This window comes from Cyrtonyx montezumae, unplaced genomic scaffold, assembly GCF_038088225.1.
Source record: "Cyrtonyx montezumae isolate F1298 unplaced genomic scaffold, pur_monq_1.0 scaffold_8, whole genome shotgun sequence".
Taxonomy (NCBI): domain Eukaryota; kingdom Metazoa; phylum Chordata; class Aves; order Galliformes; family Odontophoridae; genus Cyrtonyx; species Cyrtonyx montezumae.
This window is the reverse complement of record NW_027072089.1, coordinates 175949-195575: the sequence shown is the minus strand read 5'-3', so window position 1 is coordinate 195575 and position 19627 is coordinate 175949. Positions and strand designations below refer to the sequence as shown.

At 52.3% G+C, this 19627-nt stretch overlaps 2 protein-coding genes and 4 pseudogenes across 3 annotated transcripts in view; all 6 read right to left on the bottom strand.

Moving 5' to 3' along the window:
- Positions 1 to 19627, bottom strand: part of GFUS (GDP-L-fucose synthase) — a 237290-nt gene that overhangs the window by 84526 nt on the left and 133137 nt on the right. The window lies entirely within an intron of this gene.
- LOC136058373 (feather keratin 1-like) lies at positions 5629 to 6277 on the bottom strand (annotated as a pseudogene).
- Positions 8901 to 9197, bottom strand: LOC136058740 (feather keratin 1-like). Its single transcript, XM_065752423.1, has one exon. The coding sequence runs from the start codon at positions 9195 to 9197 to the stop codon at positions 8901 to 8903; it is 297 nt and encodes a 98-aa protein (XP_065608495.1).
- On the bottom strand, positions 12289 to 12931 carry LOC136059465 (feather keratin 1-like; annotated as a pseudogene).
- Positions 15562 to 16211, bottom strand: LOC136058394 (feather keratin 1-like; annotated as a pseudogene).
- Positions 18950 to 19598, bottom strand: LOC136058618 (feather keratin 1-like; annotated as a pseudogene).

The window sequence follows — 19627 nt, the reverse complement described above, 5'->3', positions numbered from 1 at the left end:
CGCCAAAGGAACCCAGTAGACTTAATTACTATGAACTTCAGCAAATTTATTCATAATGTTTTCTCCATTTACTTCTGGATTAGATATCCACCTTACATCTTGACAAATTCCGAAGGCAGTGAGTGAACTGGTGGCTCCCAAGTCCAGCTCGGAAGCTTTTTTTAGATGTGGTTCCATCAGGCTGGTGGGCATTCAGGTGTGGCATTTCAAAGCGTTCTATTATTTTTAGGTCTGCAGTGTTCCATGTTGTAATAAGTGAGCTGTTTGCAGGACTCAGATGCATAAAAAGTAAGAAGTTTGTGAACGATAGTAAGTGTGGAGGAACAGTTGTCTCTTGGAATTTAGGAGGTCTTGCAAAGTGCTTTTGACTGAGCAGAGGTCTGGGCCGTTAGCAATGTCACCAAGTTTCACAAGAGGACGTACTTACGTGCTTTATTCTGTACCTGGAACTGGGCTACCTTATAGATATCTGGGTACTTGGGGATGAGTGCTATAAAAGCAGCCCCACAGAAAGAGGTGATAAGGTTCTGGTTGCTGTCAAGTTGATTGTGAGTGAGCAGTGCGCCCTGGCAGCCAAAGGCACTGACTGTCCCCTGGGGTGCATATTTCCCAGCACTGCCAGGAGAGGTTATGGTTGTCCCACTTCTCTGTGCTGCTACAGCCTCTCCTCAAGTACTGTGTTCAGCTTTGGCTTCAGCGGGGAGAAGGGCCCTACAGAGCAGTCTAGACAGGCTCTATAGCTGAACTGAGGCCAATGGGATGAAATTCAGGTAGACCAAGTGCCGGGCGCTGCTGTTGGCCACAGCAACCCCAGGCAGTGCTGCAGACTTGAGGCAGTGTGGCTGGAAGACTGTGCAAAGGAAGCAATCCTGGGGGCATTGGTTGAAGCTCGGCTGAACATGAGGCAGCAGTGTGCCCACGTTGCCAAGAAGGCCAATGGCATCCTGAACTGCGTCAGAACATGTGTGGGCAGCAGGAGAGGGGAAGTGATCATCCCTCCGTACTCAGCCCTGGTGAGGCTGCAACACAAGTCCTGTGTTCAGTTTTGGGCTGCTCACAACCAGAAAGACACCGAGGCCCTGGAGTGTTTCCAGGGAAGGGCAGGACATTGGGTGAGGGGACTTTAGTAGAGACGTTATGAGGAGCGGACGAGGGAGCTGGGGTTGTTCAGTCGGGAGAAGAGGAGGCTGAGGGCTGACCCTGTGCATCTCTACAACTACCTGAATGGAGGTTGCAGTGTAGTTGGGTTGTCCCTCCTCCCGCAGAACTTGCAAGTGGGCTGGAGGGAACGGACTCAAGTAGCATCAAGGGAGACGTTGTACCTAGAAACATGGTTTGGAGGGAAATACTGGTGACAGTTGGACAGTTGGAATGGATGTTCTCAGAGGTTTATTCCAGCCTTGGTGATTCTGTGATTCCAAGTCCAAAGGACCTTCTGGGTTTAACCCATGAATGGTGAGGGTCCTGTCTGGTGTCTTGACTATCTGATTACAATGATCTTAGAAAGCTTTTGATAATGAGGAGAGGTTCCCGAAACCTGGAAGAGACTCATCCCACTCCGATGTGTAAGAAAAGAAGAAGGAATGTGTGAGGTACCGCAGGCTGGTAGGCCTGACATGAGTCCCTGGACAGGAGGATAAGTAAATCCTCCTAGTCAATATTGCCCAGCACATAGGGGAGGAGAAATGTTGGAAATAGAGAGCACTCGTAGAAACCCACCTCACTTTCTGCACCCTGTAGTCACCAGCTTTGTTTTGGAGGGCAAATGTATTTTACGATTCTGTTTGGACAAGTACAGAAAACGTGTGGAGATGAAGGCCATGTGCTAGCCACCAATGTTCCTGCTGGTGAGATGGTTTTGAGAGGAGTGATTGAGGCAACTTTGGACCCGACGTGATGGAATCTAGGCCTCTACTCTGTAGTGGGTGAAGACCGCTGGGTGAAGAAAGGAAGAATTTGAGGCTGTCATGCACGAGAAGTTTATTGAGAAAAAGACATCTAAAGAGAAGACGTACTTGGTGACTTCCAATTAGGAAGGCTGCAATGTAAGTTGCAAAGGAAGGAGAAAGATAGAGTGGTCATGTTAGCAGACGCTGTTCCCTGCTTGCTTCTTTTGCGCAAATGAAAGAGGAGTCATGGCTGGTGAGGCCACGTGCCTTTGGTGCCAGTGAGGTGCTTCCTGAGTGGGTGAGGCGCCGTGCAGGGTGGTGGTGGTTGTTGTGAGGGTGTGGGAGCAGGCCCTTAGCAGGGGTAGCGGGCTCTCCCGCCGTTGAAGCAGCCCAGGCCTCCGAAGCCGAAGCCGCCAGAGGAGATGGCCACTCCCTGGGAGCTGAGGGCGCTGACCACGGCAGCTGATGAGGAGGATCCGACGGCGGTGTTCTGGGGGAAGGAGCTGAGGATGGGTCCCGGCAGGGTGACCAGCACAGCAGGAGGCTGGATGACGACTTGGGAGTCCTGGCACTGCCTGACACAGGGCTCGTTGCAGCTGTTAGCCAGCGGGGTGGGTCCGCAGGGGCTGCAGCGGTCGTAGCAGGACATGGCTGTGGGGTGGAGGGTCTGTGGAAGAGAGGGTGCTGGGTAAGCAGAGGTTGTGGAGGAATAAGAACAGGTGCAGAGAGAGAAACAAATGTAGCGAGGAGAGGTGGTCTTGGGCTGTGGAGAGCATGGCGGGGAGGATGAGAAGGGGCTGCTGGGGCTGGGGGAGAAAGGGAGCTTAGAGCGAGGCCAGTTGGGGTGGGTGAAGGAAGGCAGCGGAATGCAGGCTCACCTGAAGGAGCGCAGAGGAGAAGGCGTCAGGAGAAGGGTGTGAGGGAGCGAGGTGCAGGGCCGGCTTTTATGCTGCTGTGGGAGTGCCCGAGGGCTTGGAGAGAGCCTCTGCGCATGGCAGCATTGTGCAGCCAGCTGCTGTTGCGTGCCACAGCCTGGTCAGTCATGAGCTGGGGTGTGTTTGCCCTTGCCACAACGCTCCCTTTTCATTTCCTTGTGTTGTGCCTGTGTTCCTTTGACCCTGTCGGCACTTTTTAAGTGAGAATGACTTTTGCTGGATATACGCAATGTACATCTTATGAGGTTGGTTGGAAGATGCTTCTAAAGTGCGGGATAGATGTGGTCCAAGGGCTGAGGTCACAGCGTAGCATTTACTTTGTGTGTTTTGTGACTGCACTGTGTGGTGGGGACCCTGTTTTGTGGCATCCTAGTCAGGCATCCTCGGCTTCCCAGTTGTGTTTGGCGTGCGACCGCTTCGCTTGCATCGCGTTTTCTCCCTGCCACCCTTCAGCCCAATTTGTCTTCCATCTGCTTTTCCAGTCTCTTTCCCGTTGGGTGTGCTGAACTGACATCCTGGTTCCCTTTGTGCTTCAAAGACTTATTTGGGATCAGGGTTGCTGCCTATTGTGTGTGGTTTCAGCTTAGGGCCATTCTTGGGGATTGTAGCTCATACAGGCAGAAGAAGGTTGATTGTGAGGGAAGAAGGCAAATCGCTCCTGCCTGGTTGAGTGGTTGGATGCCCTGAGCTGAAGCGGAGTGCTTTTGTCCAGAAGGCTGAAGCAGAGGTTATGGATCATTATGGAGTTGAGTGTCAATGGTTTTGACCATTTCTCAGCATGGGCTTTGATGGATACCAGTAGGATTTGGAGATTGGATAGGGAAATTCAAAGCACACATGCTACGCAGGGATGCATTAATGAGGCACTCGCAGCCATGTGGTCAAGGGCGTGGCTGAGGAGTCACGGCATGGCCTCATTCAGCTGAGGTGAGCGTTTTGTGCCTTGCTGCTTAGCTGAAATATGCATGATGCTGGGGAAGTTGAAGGGAAGTAGGGAGGATGTGCCTAAATCGACAAGGTCCACCTGATTCCCTCCCGGATGCTGAGGGAGCCAGGAGATGTCTATTTTCTTAGAAAGATCAAAGTGCCTGGGAGGGGTTTCTGATGTCCTGGACAGTGCTCATCCCACTGCAGCCCTGAAGGAGATGGAAAAGGAAGATGGGGGAAAGATATCTGTTGGACCTGACCTCAGCTGTTTGAATCTGAAGATGAAATTCTTCCAGCAAGCATTGCCGTATGCAAGAAGAAGGCGGTGGGGAGCGGATTTCCAAATAGCAGGTCATGATCAAGCAACGTCAGTGTCTTCTACAGTCAAGGTCTGTCTTTGGATAGGATATGACCAGAGATGGACTGTTGAATTGCACTGCTGTAAAGCCCTTGAGACCACCTCTGATGTCAATTGCATCCAGAAGCTGAGCCAGTATGGATTAGACAAGTGGAGAGCGAGATGGACTGAGAGCAGCTGGCTGAAGGCCTGGGCCCAGAGCCCTGTGATGGGGGTCACTAGGTGTAGTTGGGGGCAAGTCCCTCAGGCAGTCCCCAAAGCAGAATGGTAAGGATTTAAAAAAGGGGATTATAAATGGGAACGGAATCAACTTTTTTCAAGGACTGACATTGAGAGGAGTTGGTGCAATGGTTTTAAGCTCACGGAGGGAAGGCTGAGATTGTATGTCAAGGGGAAGTTGTTTACAGAGAGTGCTGTGAGGTGCTGGAACAGGCTGCCCGGAGAGACTGTGGATGCTCCGTTCCTGGAGGTGTTAAAGACCAAGTAGGAAGGGGTCGTTGGACACCTGCTGTACTACCAGACCTGGAGGCTGGTGGCCCTGCCTGTGGCACGAGGGTTGTCACTTGGGGATCCTTGAGGTCCCTTCCAACCCAATCCTCTCTGTGATTCTATCATCTCTCCATTCCTGGTGCTACAGTGAACCTGAGTGGATGTGGTCCTGGAGACGCTGCAGTAGCTGACCAGGCATAAGGAGGGCGAGGAAGCTACATGATCACAAGGGCTTCCTTCCAAGCTCCACAACTCTGTTTTTGGTGATGGTTTAGTTTGGAGAGAGTCATTCAGGGGAAGAGAATTGGTCAAGCATGTGCTGAATCAGGGAACATCAGAGGCATGTTCAAGGGAACTGTACACCACGCAACTCCTTTTGGTGCCCTTTGAAAAGCATGTCGCCTGCTGGAAGAAGCCGAGGAAGTGTCCACCTCCTTTAGCTTTGGTGACATAATTTCCAGAAGAGGTTGTGTTGCACTTTTCCACCTGCCCTTGTGTGCTCTGGCTCAGTTTGAGCTGAAGCTGAATAACTGTTGAAAGCAAAAAGGAAGAAGACAGACGTGAGTCTAGCATGCAGGAGAATTTTATTGAAGAAGAGGTCTGAGAAGGAAGGAACACCAAGTGGTTAGGACTTATCCAGTCCCTGCCCCGTGTGTGCAGTAGATTTTCTCAGCGCAATGAAATCTTCCTTCTCTGTGATGGGAGCATGACCGAGGGAATCCCCAGTTGTCTTGACCTGGTAGAAGGACAATGAAGAAGAGAGTTGCGCTCACGGAGATGTGTGAGAGTTGTGCTCACAGGAGATGGTGAGATAGAAGTAATGACATGGCAGAGGATTAGGTGATAGATGAATCATCTTTCCAGACAGAAAGGTCTGCCCCTTCCATGTTTATTTGAGGACTTGAAAGGAATAGCCGTGACCGACAAGATGCTGAGGCCATGTGCCTTCGTTGCCAGAGAGGTGCTTCCTCAGTGAGTGAGGCACCCTGCAGGGTGGTGGTGGTTGGTGTGAGGGTGTGTGTGCAGGCCCTTAGCAGGGGTAGCAGGCTCTCCCGCCGTTGAAGCAGCCCAGGCCTCCGAAGCCGAAGCCGCCGGAGGAGATGGCCACTCCCTGGGAGCTGAGGGCGCTGCCCACGGCAGCTGATGAGGAGGATCCGACGGCGGTGTTCTGGGGGAAGGAGCTGAGGATGGGTCCCGGCAGGGTGACCACCACGGTGGAAGGCTGGATGACGACTTGGGAGTCCTGGCACTGCCTGACACAGGGCTCGTTGCAGCTGTTAGCCAGCGGGGTGGGTCCGCAGGGGCGGCAGAGGTCGTAGCAGGACATGGCTGTGGGGTGGAGAGTCTCTGGAAGAGAGGGTGTTGGGTAAGTGGTGGTTTTTGGAGGAATAAGAACAGCTGGGAAGAGAAACAAAGGCAGTGAGGAGAGCTAGTGTATGTCTGTGGGGAGGATGGCGTGAAAGAATAGGAATTGCTGTTGAAGCTCGGAAAGAAAGGGTGTTTAGAGCTGGACCAGTTGGTGAGTGTAAAGGAGGGCAGCGGAGTGCAGGCTCACCTGGAGGAGCGCAGAGGAGAAGGCGTCAGGAGAAGGGTGTGAGGGAGCGAGGTGCAGGGCTGGCTTTTATGCTGCTGTGGGAGTGCCCGAGGGCTTGGAGAGAGCCACTGCGCATGACAGCATTGTGCAGCCAGCTGCTGTTCTTGCATCGTATAGCGTGGCACGTCATCTGGTGTGTGTTCTCCTTCCAGCAATTCTGACTTTTGTTGTTCTTTTGTTGACGACGTGTCCATTTGGCACTGGCCGCATCTTTCACGTGAGAGGACCGGAGGACAATGGAGTGATCTTGCACATTCGTGTCAGGGCACGCGGAAGAAGTGGTCAAAGCACAGAAAAGGAGCAGGGTTGACAGTGAGGTCATCGCTTGGCACTTGTGCAATATGGTTTGTGTCTTTGCTGTTCAGAGGAGTTACCAATTCCACACATTCGTGGAAGCCTGGAATGGGCATTCTAGGCATCCTTGTTTTGAGATGATGACACTTCCTTTTATTAGATGAATACCCACCTGGTTCACCAAAGGAACCCAGTAGACTTAATTACTATGAACTTCAGCAAATTTATTCATAATGTTTTCTCCATTTACTTCTGGATTAGATATCCGCCATACATCTTGACAAATTCCGAAGGCAGTGAGTGAACTGGTGGCTCCCAAGTCCAGCTCAGAAGCTTTTTTTAGATGTGGTTCCATCAGGCTGGTGGGCATTCAGGTGTGGCATTTCAAAGCGTTCTATTATTTTTGGGTCTGCAGTGTTCCATGTTGTAATAAGTGAGCTGTTTGCAGGACTCAGATGCATAAAAAGTAAGAAGTTTGTGAACGACAGTAAGTGTGGAGGAACAGTTGTCTCTTGGAATTTGGGTGGTCTTGCAAAGTGCTCTTGACTGAGCAGAGGTCTGGGCCGTTAGCAATGTCACCAAGTTTCACAAGAGGACGTACTTACGTGCTTTATTCTGTACCTGGAACTGGGCTACCTTATAGATATCTGGGTACTTGGGGATGAGTGCTATAAAAGCAGCCCCACAGAAAGAGGTGATAAGGTTCTGGTTGCTGTCAAGTTGATTGGGAGTGAGCAGTGTGCCCTGGCAGCCAAAGGCACTGACTGTCCCCTGGGGTGCATATTTCCCAGCACTGCCAGGAGAGGTTATGGTTGTCCCACTTGTCTGTGCTGCTACAGCCTCTCCTCAAGTACTGTGTTCAGCTTTGGCTTCAGCGGGGAGAAGGGCCCTACAGAGCAGTCTAGACAGGCTCTATAGCTGAACTGAGGCCAATGGGATGAAATTCAAGTAGACCAAGTGCCGGGCGCTGCTGTTGGCCACAGCAACCCCAGGCAGTGCTGCAGACTTGAGGCAGTGTGGCTGGAAGACTGTGCAAAGGAAGCAATCCTGGGGGCATTGGTTGAAGCTCGGCTGAACATGAGGCAGCAGTGTGCCCACGTTGCCAAGAAGGCCAATGGCATCCTGAACTGCGTCAGAACTAGTGTGGGCAGCAGGAGAGGGGAAGTGATCATCCCTGCGTACTCAGCCCTGGTGAGGCTGCAACACAAGTCCTGTGTTCAGTTTTGGGCTGCTCACAACCAGAAAGACACCGAGGCCCTGGAGTGTTTCCAGGGAAGGGCAGGACATTGGGTGAGGAGACTTTAGTAGAGACGTTATGAGGAGCGGATGAGGGAGCTGGGGTTGTTCAGTCGGGAGGAGGCTGAGGGCTGACCCTGTGCATCTCTACAACTACCTGAATGGAGGTTGCAGTGTAGTTGGGTTGTCCCTCCTCCCGCAAAACTTGCAAGTGGGCTGGAGGGAACGGACTCAAGTAGCATCAAGGGAGACGTTGTACCTAGAAACATGGTTTAGAGGGAAATACTGGTGACAGTTGGACAGTTGGAATGGATGTTCTCAGAGGTTTATTCCAGCCTTGGTAATTCTGTGTTTCCAAGTCCAAAGGACCTTCTGGGTTTAACCCATGAATGGTGAGGGTCCTGTCTGGTGTCTTGACTATCTGATTACAATGATCTTAGAAAGCTTTTGATAATGAGGAGAGGTTCCCGAAACCTGGAAGAGACTCATCCCACTCCGATGTGTAAGAAAAGAAGAAGGAATGTGTGAGGTACCGCAGGCTGGTAGGCCTGACATGAGTCCCTGGACAGGAGGATAAGTAAATCCTCCTAGTCAATATTGCCCAGCACGTAGGGGAGGAGAAATGTTGGAAATAGAGAGCACTCGTAGAAACCCACCTCACTTTCTGCACCCTGTAGTCACCAGCTTTGTTTTGGAGGGCAAATGTATTTTACGATTCTGTTTGGACAAGTACAGAAAACGTGTGGAGATGAAGGCCATGTGCTAGCCACCAATGTTCCTGCTGGTGAGATGGTTTTGAGAGGAGTGATTGAGGCAACTTTGGACCCGACGTGATGGAATCTAGGCCTCTACTCTGTAGTGGGTGAAGACCTCTGGGTGAAGAAAGGAAGAATTTGAGGCTGTCATGCACGAGAAGTTTATTGAGAAAAAGACATCTAAAGAGAAGACGTACTTGGTGACTTCCAATTAGGAAGGCTGCAATGTAAGTTGCAAAGGAAGGAGAAAGATAGAGTGGTCATGTTAGCAGACGCTGTTCCCTGCTTGCCTCTTTTGCGCAAATGAAAGAGGAGTCATGGCTGGTGAGGCCACGTGCCTTTGGTGCCAGTGAGGTGCTTCCTGAGTGGGTGAGGCGCCATGCAGGGTGGTGGTGGTTGTTGTGAGGGTGTGGGAGCAGGCCCTTAGCAGGGGTAGCGGGCTCTCCCGCCGTTGAAGCAGCCCAGGCCTCCGAAGCCGAAGCCGCCGGAGGAGATGGCCACTCCCTGGGAGCTGAGGGCGCTGCCCACGGCAGCTGATGAGGAGGATCCGACGGTGGTGTTCTGGGGGAAGGAGCTGAGGATGGGTCCCGGCAGGGTGACCAGCACAGCAGGAGGCTGGATGACGACTTGGGAGTCCTGGCACTGCCTGACACAGGGCTCGTTGCAGCTGTTAGCCAGCGGGGTGGGTCCGCAGGGGCTGCAGCGGTCGTAGCAGGACATGGCTGTGGGGTGGAGGGTCTGTGGAAGAGAGGGTGCTGGGTAAGCAGAGGTTGTGGAGGAATAAGAACAGGTGCAGAGAGAGAAACAAATGTAGCGAGGAGAGGTGGTCTTGGGCTGTGGAGAGCATGGCGGGGAGGATGAGAAGGGGCTGCTGGGGCTGGGGGAGAAAGGGAGCTTAGAGCCAGGCCAGTTGGGGTGGGTGAAGGAAGGCAGCGGAATGCAGGCTCACCTGAAGGAGCGCAGAGGAGAAGGCGTCAGGAGAAGGGTGTGAGGGAGCGAGGTGCAGGGCCGGCTTTTATGCTGCTGTGGGAGCGCCTGAGGGCTTGGAGAGAGCCTCTGCGCATGGCAGCATTGTGCAGCCAGCTGCTGTTGCGTGCCACAGCCTGGTCAGTCCTGAGCTGGGGTGTGTTTGCCTTGCCACAACGCTCCCTTTTCATTTCCTTGTGTTGTGCCTGTGTTCCTTTGACCCTGTCGGCACTTTTTAAGTAAGAACGACTATTTTGCTGGATATACGCAATGTACATCTTATGAGGTTGGTTGGAAGATGCTTCTAAAGTGCGGGATAGGTGTGGTCCAAGGGCTGAGGTCACAGCGTAGCATTAACTATGTGTGTTTTGTGACTGCATTGTGTGGTGGGGACCCTGTTTTGTGGCATCCTAGTCGGGCTTCCTCAGCTTCCCAGTTGTGTTTGGCATGCGACCGCATCGCTTGCATTGCGTTTTCTCCCTGCCACCCTTCATCCCAATTTGTCTTCCATCTGCTTTTCCAGTCTCTTTCCCGTTGGGTGTGCTGAACTGACATCCTGGTTCCCTTTGTGCTTCAAAGACTTATTTGGGAACAGGGTTGCTGCCTATTGTGTGTGGTTTCAGCTTAGGGCCATTCTTGGGGATTGTAGCTCATACAGGCAGAAGAAGGTTGATTGTGAGGGAAGAAGGCAAATCGCTCCTGCCTGGTTGAGTGGTTGGATGCCCTGAGCTGAAGCGGAGTGCTTTTGTCCAGAAGGCTGAAGCAGAGGTTATGGATCATTATGGAGTTGAGTGTCAATGGTTTTGACCATTTCTCAGCATGGGCTTTGATGGATACCAGTAGGATTTGGAGATTGGATAGGGAAATTCAAAGCACACATGCTACGCAGGGATGCATTAATGAGGCACTCGCAGCCATGTGGTCAAGGGCGTGGCTGAGGAGTCACGGCATGGCCTCATTCAGCTGAGGTGAGCGTTTTGTGCCTTGCTGCTTAGCTGAAATATGCATGATGTTGGGGAAGTTGAAGGGAAGTAGGGTGGATGTGCCTAAATCGGCGAGGTCCACCTGATTCCCTCCCGGATGCTGAGGGAGCCAGGAGATGTCTATTTTCTTAGAAAGATCAAAGTGCCTGGGAGGGGTTTTAGATGTCCTGGACAGTGCTCATCCCACTGCAGCCCTGAAGGAGATGGAAAAGGAAGATGGGGGAAAGATATCTGTTGGACCTGACCTCAGCCGTTTGAAGCTGAAGATGAAATTCTTCCAGCATGCATTGCCATATGCTAGAAGAAGGCGGGAGGGAGCGGATTTCCAAATAGCAGGTCATGATCAAGCAACGGCAATTTCTTCTACAGTCAAGGTCTGTCTTTGGATAGGATATGACCAGAGATGGACTGTTGAATTGCACTGCTGTAAAGCCCTTGAGACCACCTCTGATGTCAATTGCATCCAGAAGCTGAGCCAGTATGGATTAGACAAGTGGAGAGTGAGATGGACTGAGAGCAGCTGGCTGAAGGCCTGGGCCCAGAGCCCTGTGATGGGGGTCACTAGGTGTAGTTGGGGGCAAGTCCCTCAGGCAGTCCCCAAAGCAGAATGGTAAGGATTTAAAAAAGGGGATTATAAATGGGAACGGAATCAACTTTTTTCAAGGACTGACAGTGAGAGATGTTGGTGCAATGGTTTTAAGCTCACGGAGGGAAGGCTGAGATTGTATGTCAAGGGGAAGTTGTTTACAGAGAGTGCTGTGAGGTGCTGGAACAGGCTGCCCGGAGAGACTGTGGATGCTCCGTTCCTGGAGGTGTTAAAGACCAAGTAGGAAGGGGTCGTTGGACACCTGCTGTACTACCAGACCTGGAGGCAGGTGGCCCTGCCTGTGGCACGAGGGTTGTCACTTGGGGATCCTTGAGGTCCCTTCCAACCCAATCCTTTCTGTGATTCTATCATCTCTCCATTCCTGATGCTACAGTGAACCTGAGTGGATGTGGTCCTGGAGACGCTGCAGTAGCTGACCAGGCATAAGGAGGGCGAGGAAGCTACATGATCACAAGGGCTTCCTTCCAAGCTCCACAACTCTGTTTTTGGTGATGGTTTAGTTTGGAGAGAGTCATTCAGGGGAAGAGAATTGGTCAAGCATGTGCTGAATCAGGGAACATCAGAGGCATGTTCAAGGGAACTGTACACCACGCAACTCCTTTTGGTGCCCTTTGAAAAGCATGTCGCCTGCTGGAAGAAGCCGAGGAAGTGTCCACCTCCTTTAGCTTTGGTGACATAATTTCCAGAAGAGGTTGTGTTGCACTTTTCCACCTGCCCTTGTGTGCTCTGGCTCAGTTTGAGCTGAAGCTGAATAACTGTTGAAAGCAAAAAGGAAGAAGACAGACGTGAGTCTAGCATGCAGGAGAATTTTATTGAAGAAGAGGTCTGAAAAGGAAGGAACACCAAGTGGTTAGGACTTATCCAGTCCCTGCCCCGTGTGTGCAGTAGATTTTCTCAGCGCAATGAAATCTTCCTTCTCTGTGATGGGAGCATCACCGAGGGAATCCCCAGTTGTCTTGACCTGGTAGAAGGACAATGAAGAAGAGAGTTGCGCTCACGGAGATGTGTGAGAGTTGTGCTCACAGGAGATGGTGAGATAGAAGTAATGACATGGCAGAGGATTAGGTGATAGATGAATCATCTTTCCAGACAGAAAGGTCTGCCCCTTCCATGTTTTTTTGAGGACTTGAAAGGAATAGCCGTGACCGACAAGATGCTGAGGCCATGTGCCTTCGTTGCCAGAGAGGTGCATCCTCAGTGAGTGAGGCACCCTGCAGGGTGGTGGTGGTTGTTGTGAGGGTGTGTGTGCAGGCCCTTAGCAGGGGTAGCGGGCTCTCCCGCCGTTGAAGCAGCCCAGGCCTCCAAAGCCGAAGCCGCCGGAGGAGATGGCCACTCCCTGGGAGCTGAGGGCGCTGCCCACGGCAGCTGATGAGGAGGATCCGACGGCGGTGTTCTGGGGGAAGGAGCTGAGGATGGGTCCCGGCAGGGTGACCACCACGGTGGAAGGCTGGATGACGACTTGGGAGTCCTGGCACTGCCTGACACAGGGCTCGTTGCAGCTGTTAGCCAGCGGGGTGGGTCCGCAGGGGCGGCAGAGGTCGTAGCAGGACATGGCTGTGGGGTGGAGAGTCTCTGGAAGAGAGGGTGTTGGGTAAGTGGTGGTTTTTGGAGGAATAAGAACAGCTGGGAAGAGAAACAAAGGCAGTGAGGAGAGCTAGTGTATGTCTGTGGGGAGGATGGCGTGAAAGAATAGGAATTGCTGTTGAGGCTTGGGAAGAAAGGGTGTTTAGAGCTGGACCAGTTGGTGAGTGTAAAGGAGGGCAGCGGAGTGCAGGCTCACCTGGAGGAGCGCAGAGGAGAAGGCGTCAGGAGAAGGGTGTGAGGGAGCGAGGTGCAGGGCTGGCTTTTATGCTGCTGTGGGAGTGCCCGAGGGCTTGGAGAGAGCCTCTGCGCATGGCAGCATTCTGCAGCCAGCTGCTGTTCTTGCATCGTATAGCGTGGCATGTCATCTGGTGTGTTTTCTCCTTCCAGCAATTCTGACTTTTGTAGTTCTTTTGTTGACGACGTGTCCATTTGGCACTGGCCGCATCTTTCACGTGAGAGGACCGGAGGACAATGGAGTGATCTTGCACATTCGTGTCAGGGCACGCGGAAGAAGTGGTCAAAGCACAGAAAAGGAGCAGGGTTGACAGTGAGGTCATCGCTTGGCACTTGTGCAATATGGTTTGTGTCTTTGCTGTTCAGAGGAGTTACCAATTCCACACATTCGTGGAAGCCTGGAATGGGCATTCTAGGCATCCTTGTTTTGAGATGATGACACTTCCTTTTATTAGATGAATACCCACCTGGTTCACCAAAGGAACCCAGTAGACTTAATTACTATGAACTTCACCAAATTTATTCATAATGTTTTCTCCATTTACTTCTGGATTAGATATCCACCTTACATCTTGACAAATTCCGAAGGCAGTGAGTGAACTGGTGGCTCCCAAGTCCAGCTCGGAAGCTTTTTTTAGATGTGGTTCCATCAGGCTTTTGTGTGGCATTTCAAAGCGTTCTATTATTTTTGGGTCTGCAGTGTTCCATGTTGTAATAAGTGAGCTGTTTGCAGGACTCAGATGCATAAAAAGTAAGAAGTTTGTGAACGTCAGTAAGTATGGAGGAACAGTTGTCTCTTGGAATTTAGGAGGTCTTGCAAGGAGCTTTTGACTGAGCAGAGGTCTGGGCCGTTAGCAATGTCACCAAGTTTCACAAGAGGACGTACTTACGTGCTTTATTCTGTACCTGGAACTGGGCTACCTTATAGATATCTGGGTACTTGGGGATGAGTGCTATAAAAGCAGCCCCACAGAAAGAGGTGATAAGGTTCTGGTTGCTGTCAAGTTGATTGGGAGTGAGCAGTGCGCCCTGGCAGCCAAAGGCACTGACTGTCCCCTGGGGTGCATATTTCCCAGCACTGCCAGGAGAGGTTATGGTTGTCCCACTTCTCTGTGCTGCTACAGCCTCTCCTCAAGTACTGTGTTCAGCTTTGGCTTCAGCGGGGAGAAGGGCCCTACAGAGCAGTCTAGACAGGCTCTATAGCTGAACTGAGGCCAATGGGATGAAATTCAAGTAGACCAAGTGCCGGGCGCTGCTGTTGGCCACAGCAACCCCAGGCAGTGCTGCAGACTTGAGGCAGTGTGGCTGGAAGACTGTGCAAAGGAAGCAATCCTGGGGGCATTGGTTGAAGCTCGGCTGAACATGAGGCAGCAGTGTGCCCACGTTGCCAAGAAGGCCAATGGCATCCTGAACTGCGTCAGAACTAGTGTGGGCAGCAGGAGAGGGGAAGTGATCATCCCTCCGTACTCAGCCCCGGTGAGGCTGCAACACAAGTCCTGTGTTCAGTTTTGGGCTGCTCACAACCAGAAAGACACCGAGGCCCTGGAGTGTTTCCAGGGAAGGGCAGGACATTGGGTGAGGGGACTTTAGTAGAGACGTTATGAGGAGCGGATGAGGGAGCTGGGGTTGTTCAGTCGGGAGAAGAGGAGGCTGAGGGCTGACCCTGTGCATCTCTACAACTACCTGAATGGAGGTTGCAGTGTAGTTGGGTTGTCCCTCCTCCCGCAGAACTTGCAAGTGGGCTGGAGGGAACGGACTCAAGTAGCATCAAGGGAGACGTTGTAACTAGAAACATGGTTTAGAGGGAAATACTGGTGACAGTTGGACAGTTGGAATGGATGTTCTCAGAGGTTTATTGCAGCCTTGGTGATTCTGTGATTCCAAGTCCAAAGGACCTTCTGGGTTTAACCCATGAATGGTGAGGGTCCTGTCTGGTGTCTTGACTATCTGATTACAATGATCTTAGAAAGCTTTTGATAATGAGGAGAGGTTCCCGAAACCTGGAAGAGACTCATCCCACTCCGATGTGTAAGAAAAGAAGAAGGAATGTGTGAGGTACCGCAGGCTGGTAGGCCTGACATGAGTCCCTGGACAGGAGGATAAGTAAATCCTCCTAGTCAATATTGCCCAGCACATAGCGGAGGAGAAATGTTGGAAATAGAGAGCACTCGTAGAAACCCACCTCACTTTCTGCACCCTGTAGTCACCAGCTTTGTTTTGGAGGGCAAATGTATTTTACGATTCTGTTTGGACAAGTACAGAAAACGTGTGGAGATGAAGGCCACGTGCTAGCCACCAATGTTCCTGCTGGTGAGATGGTTTTGAGAGGAGTGATTGAGGCAACTTTGGACCCGACGTGATGGAATCTAGGCCTCTACTATGTAGTGGGTGAAGACCGCTGGGTGAAGAAAGGAAGAAGAAGAATCTGAGGCTGTCATGCACGAGAAGTTTATTGAGAAAAAGACATCTAAAGAGAAGACGTACTTGGTGACTTCCAATTATGAAGGCTGCAATGTAAGTTGCAAAGGAAGGAGAAAGATAGAGTGGTCATGTTAGCAGACGCTGTTCCCTGCTTGCTTCTTTTGCGCAAATGAAAGAGGAGTCATGGCTGGTGAGGCCACGTGCCTTTGGTGCCAGTGAGGTGCTTCCTGAGTGGGTGAGGCGCCGTGCAGGGTGGTGGTGGTTGTTGTGAGGGTGTGGGTGCAGGCCCTTAGCAGGGGTAGCGGGCTCTCCCGCCGTTGAAGCAGCCCAGGCCTCCGAAGCCGAAGCCGCCGGAGGAGATGGCCACTCCCTGGGAGCTGAGGGCGCTGCCCACGGCAGCTGATGAGGAAGATCCGACGGCGGTGTTCTGGGGGAAGGAGCTGAGGATGGGTCCCGGCAGGGTGACCAGCACAGCAGGAGGCTGGATGACGACTTGGGAGTCCTGGCACTGCCTGACACAGGGCTCGTTGCAGCTGTTAGCCAGCGGGGTGGGTCCGCAGGGGCTGCAGCGGTCGTAGCAGGACATGGCTGTGGGGTGGAGGGTCTGTGGAAGAGAGGGTGCTGGGTAAGCAGAGGTTGTGGAGGAATAAGAACAGGTGCAGAGAGAGAAACAAATGTAGCGAGGAGAGTTGGTCTTGGGCTGTGGAGAGCATGGCGGGGAGGATGAGAAGGGGCTGCTGGGGCTGGGGGAGAAAGGGAGCTTAGAGCGAGGCCAGTTGGGGTGGGTGAAGGAAGGCAGCGGAATGCAGGCTCACCTGAAGGAGCGCAGAGGAGAAGGCGTCAGGAGAAGGGTGTGAGGGAGCGAGGTGCAGGGCCAGCTTTTATGCTGCTGTGGGAGCGCCTGAGGGCTTGGAGAGAGCCTCTGCGCATGGCAGCATTGTGCAGCCAGCTGCTGTTGCGTGCCACAGCCTGGTCAGTCCTGAGCTGGGGTGTGTTTGCCTTGCCACAACGCTCCCTTTTCATTTCCTTGTGTTGTGCCTGTGTTCCTTTGACCCTGTCGGCACTTTTTAAGTAAGAACGACTATTTTGCTGGATATACGCAATGTACATCTTATGAGGTTGGTTGGAAGATGCTTCTAAAGTGCGGGATAGGTGTGGTCCAAGGGCTGAGGTCACAGCGTAGCATTAACTATGTGTGTTTTGTGACTGCATTGTGTGGTGGGGACCCTGTTTTGTGGCATCCTTGTCGGGCTTCCTCGGCTTCCCAGTTGTGTTTGGCATGCGACCGCATCGCTTGCATTGCGTTTTCTCCCTGCCACCCTTCATCCCAATTTGTCTTCCATCTGCTTTTCCGGTCTCTTTCCCGTTGGGTGTGCTGAACTGACATCCTGGTTCCCTTTGTGCTTCAAAGACTTATTTGGGAACAGGGTTGCTGCCTATTGTGTGTGGTTTCAGCTTAGGGCCATTCTTGGGGATTGTAGCTCATACAGGCAGAAGAAGGTTGATTGTGAGGGAAGAAGGCAAATCGCTCCTGCCTGGTTGAGTGGTTGGATGCCCTGAGCTGAAGCGGAGTGCTTTTGTCCAGAAGGCTGAAGCAGAGGTTATGGATCATTATGGAGTTGAGTGTCAATGGTTTTGACCATTTCTCAGCATGGGCTTTGATGGATACCAGTAGGATTTAGAGATTGGATAGGGAAATTCAAAGCACACATGCTACGCAGGGATGCATTAATGAGGCACTCGCAGCCATGTGGTCAAGGGCGTGGCTGAGGAGTCACGGCATGGCCTCATTCAGCTGAGGTGAGCGTTTTGTGCCTTGCTGCTTAGCTGAAATATGCATGATGTTGGGGAAGTTGAAGGGAAGTAGGGTGGATGTGCCTAAATCGGCGAGGTCCACCTGATTCCCTCCCGGATGCTGAGGGAGCCAGGAGATGTCTATTTTCTTAGAAAGATCAAAGTGCCTGGGAGGGGTTTCTGATGTCCTGGACAGTGCTCATCCCACTGCAGCCCTGAAGGAGATGGAAAAGGAAGATGGGGGAAAGATATCTGTTGGACCTGACCTCAGCCGTTTGAAGCTGAAGATGAAATTCTTCCAGCATGCATTGCCGTATGCAAGAAGAAGGCGGTAGGGAGCGTATTTCCAAATAGCAGGTCATGATCAAGCAACGGCAATGTCTTCTACAGTCAAGGTCTGTCTTTGGATAGGATATGACCAGAGATGGACTGTTGAATTGCACTGCTGTAAAGCCCTTGAGACCACCTCTGATGTCAATTGCATCCAGAAGCTGAGCCAGTATGGATTAGACAAGTGGAGAGCGAGATGGACTGAGAGCAGCTGGCTGAAGGCCTGGGCCCAGAGCCCTGTGATGGGGGTCACCAGGTGTAGTTGCGGGCAAGTCCCTCAGGCAGTCCCCAAAGCAGAATGGTAAGGATTTAAAAACGGGAATTATAAATGGGAACGGAATCAACTTTTTTCAAGGACTGACAGTGAGAGGAGTTGGTGCAATGGTTTTAAGCTCACGGAGGGAAGGCTGAGATTGTATGTCAAGGGGAAGTTGTTTACAGAGAGTGCTGTGAGGTGCTGGAACAGGCTGCCCGGAGAGACTGTGGATGCTCCGTTCCTGGAGGTGTTAAAGACCAAGTAGGAAGGGGTCGTTGGACACCTGCTGTACTACCAGACCTGGAGGCTGGTGGCCCTGCCTGTGGCACGAGGGTTGTCACTTGGGGATCCTTGAGGTCCCTTCCAACCCAATCCTTTCTGTGATTCTATGATCTCTCCATTCCTGGTGCTACAGTGAACCTGAGTGGATGTGGTCCTGGAGACGCTGCAGTAGCTGACCAGGCATAAGGAGGGCGAGGAAGCTACATGATCACAAGGGCTTCCTTCCAAGCTCCACAACTCTGTTTTTGGTGATGGTTTAGTTTGGAGAGAGTCATTCAGGGGAAGAGAATTGGTCAAGCATGTGCTGAATCAAGGAACATCAGAGGCATGTTCAAGGGAACTGTACACCACGCAACTCCTTTTGGTGCCCTTTGAAAAGCATGTCGCCTGCTGGAAGAAGCCGAGGAAGTGTCCACCTCCTTTAGCTTTGGTGACATAATTTCCAGAAGAGGTTGTGTTGCACTTTTCCACCTGCCCTTGTGTGCTCTGGCTCAGTTTGAGCTGAAGCTGAGTAACTGTTGAAAGCAAAAAGGAAGAAGACAGACGTGAGTCTAGCATGCAGGAGAATTTTATTGAAGAAGAGGTCTGAGAAGGAAGGAACACCAAGTGGTTAGGACTTATCCAGTCCCTGCCCCGTGTGTGCAGTAGATTTTCTCAGCGCAATGAAATCTTCCTTCTCTGTGATGGGAGCATCACCGAGGGAATCCCCCGTTGTCTTGACCTGGTAGAAGGACAATGAAGAAGAGAGTTGTGCTCACGGAGATGTGTGAGAGTTGTGCTCACAGGAGATGGTGAGATAGAAGTAATGACATGGCAGAGGATTAGGTGATAGATGAATCATCTTTCCAGACAGAAAGGTCTGCCCCTTCCATGTTTTTTTGAGGACTTGAAAGGAATAGCCGTGACCGACAAGATGCTGAGGCCATGTGCCTTCGTTGCCAGAGAGGTGCTTCCTCAGTGAGTGAGGCACCCTGCAGGGTGGTGGTGGTTGGTGTGAGGGTGTGTGTGCAGGCCCTTAGCAGGGGTAGCGGGCTCTCCCGCCGTTGAAGCAGCCCAGGCCTCCGAAGCCGAAGCCGCCGGAGGAGATGGCCACTCCCTGGGAGCTGAGGGCGCTACCCACGGCAGCTGATGAGGAGGATCCGACGGCGGTGTTCTGGGGGAAGGAGCTGAGGATGGGTCCCGGCAGGGTGACCACCACGGTGGAAGGCTGGATGACGACTTGGGAGTCCTGGCACTGCCTGACACAGGGCTCGTGGCAGCTGTTAGCCAGTGGGGTGGGTCCGCAGGGGCGGCAGAGGTCGTAGCAGGACATGGCTGTGGGGTGGAGAGTCTCTGGAAGAGAGGGTGTTGGGTAAGTGGTGGTTTTTGGAGGAATAAGAACAGCTGGGAAGAGAAACAAAGGCAGTGAGGAGAGCTAGTGTATGTCTGTGGGGAGGATGGCGTGAAAGAATAGGAATTGCTGTTGAGGCTCGGGAAGAAAGGGTGTTTAGAGCTGGACCAGTTGGTGAGTGTAAAGGAGGGCAGCGGAGTGCAGGCTCACCTGGAGGAGCGCAGAGGAGAAGGCGTCAGGAGAAGGGTGTGAGGGAGCGAGGTGCAGGGCTGGCTTTTATGCTGCTGTGGGAGTGCCCGAGGGCTTGGAGAGAGCCTCTGCGCATGACAGCATTGTGCAGCCAGCTGCTGTTCTTGCATCGTA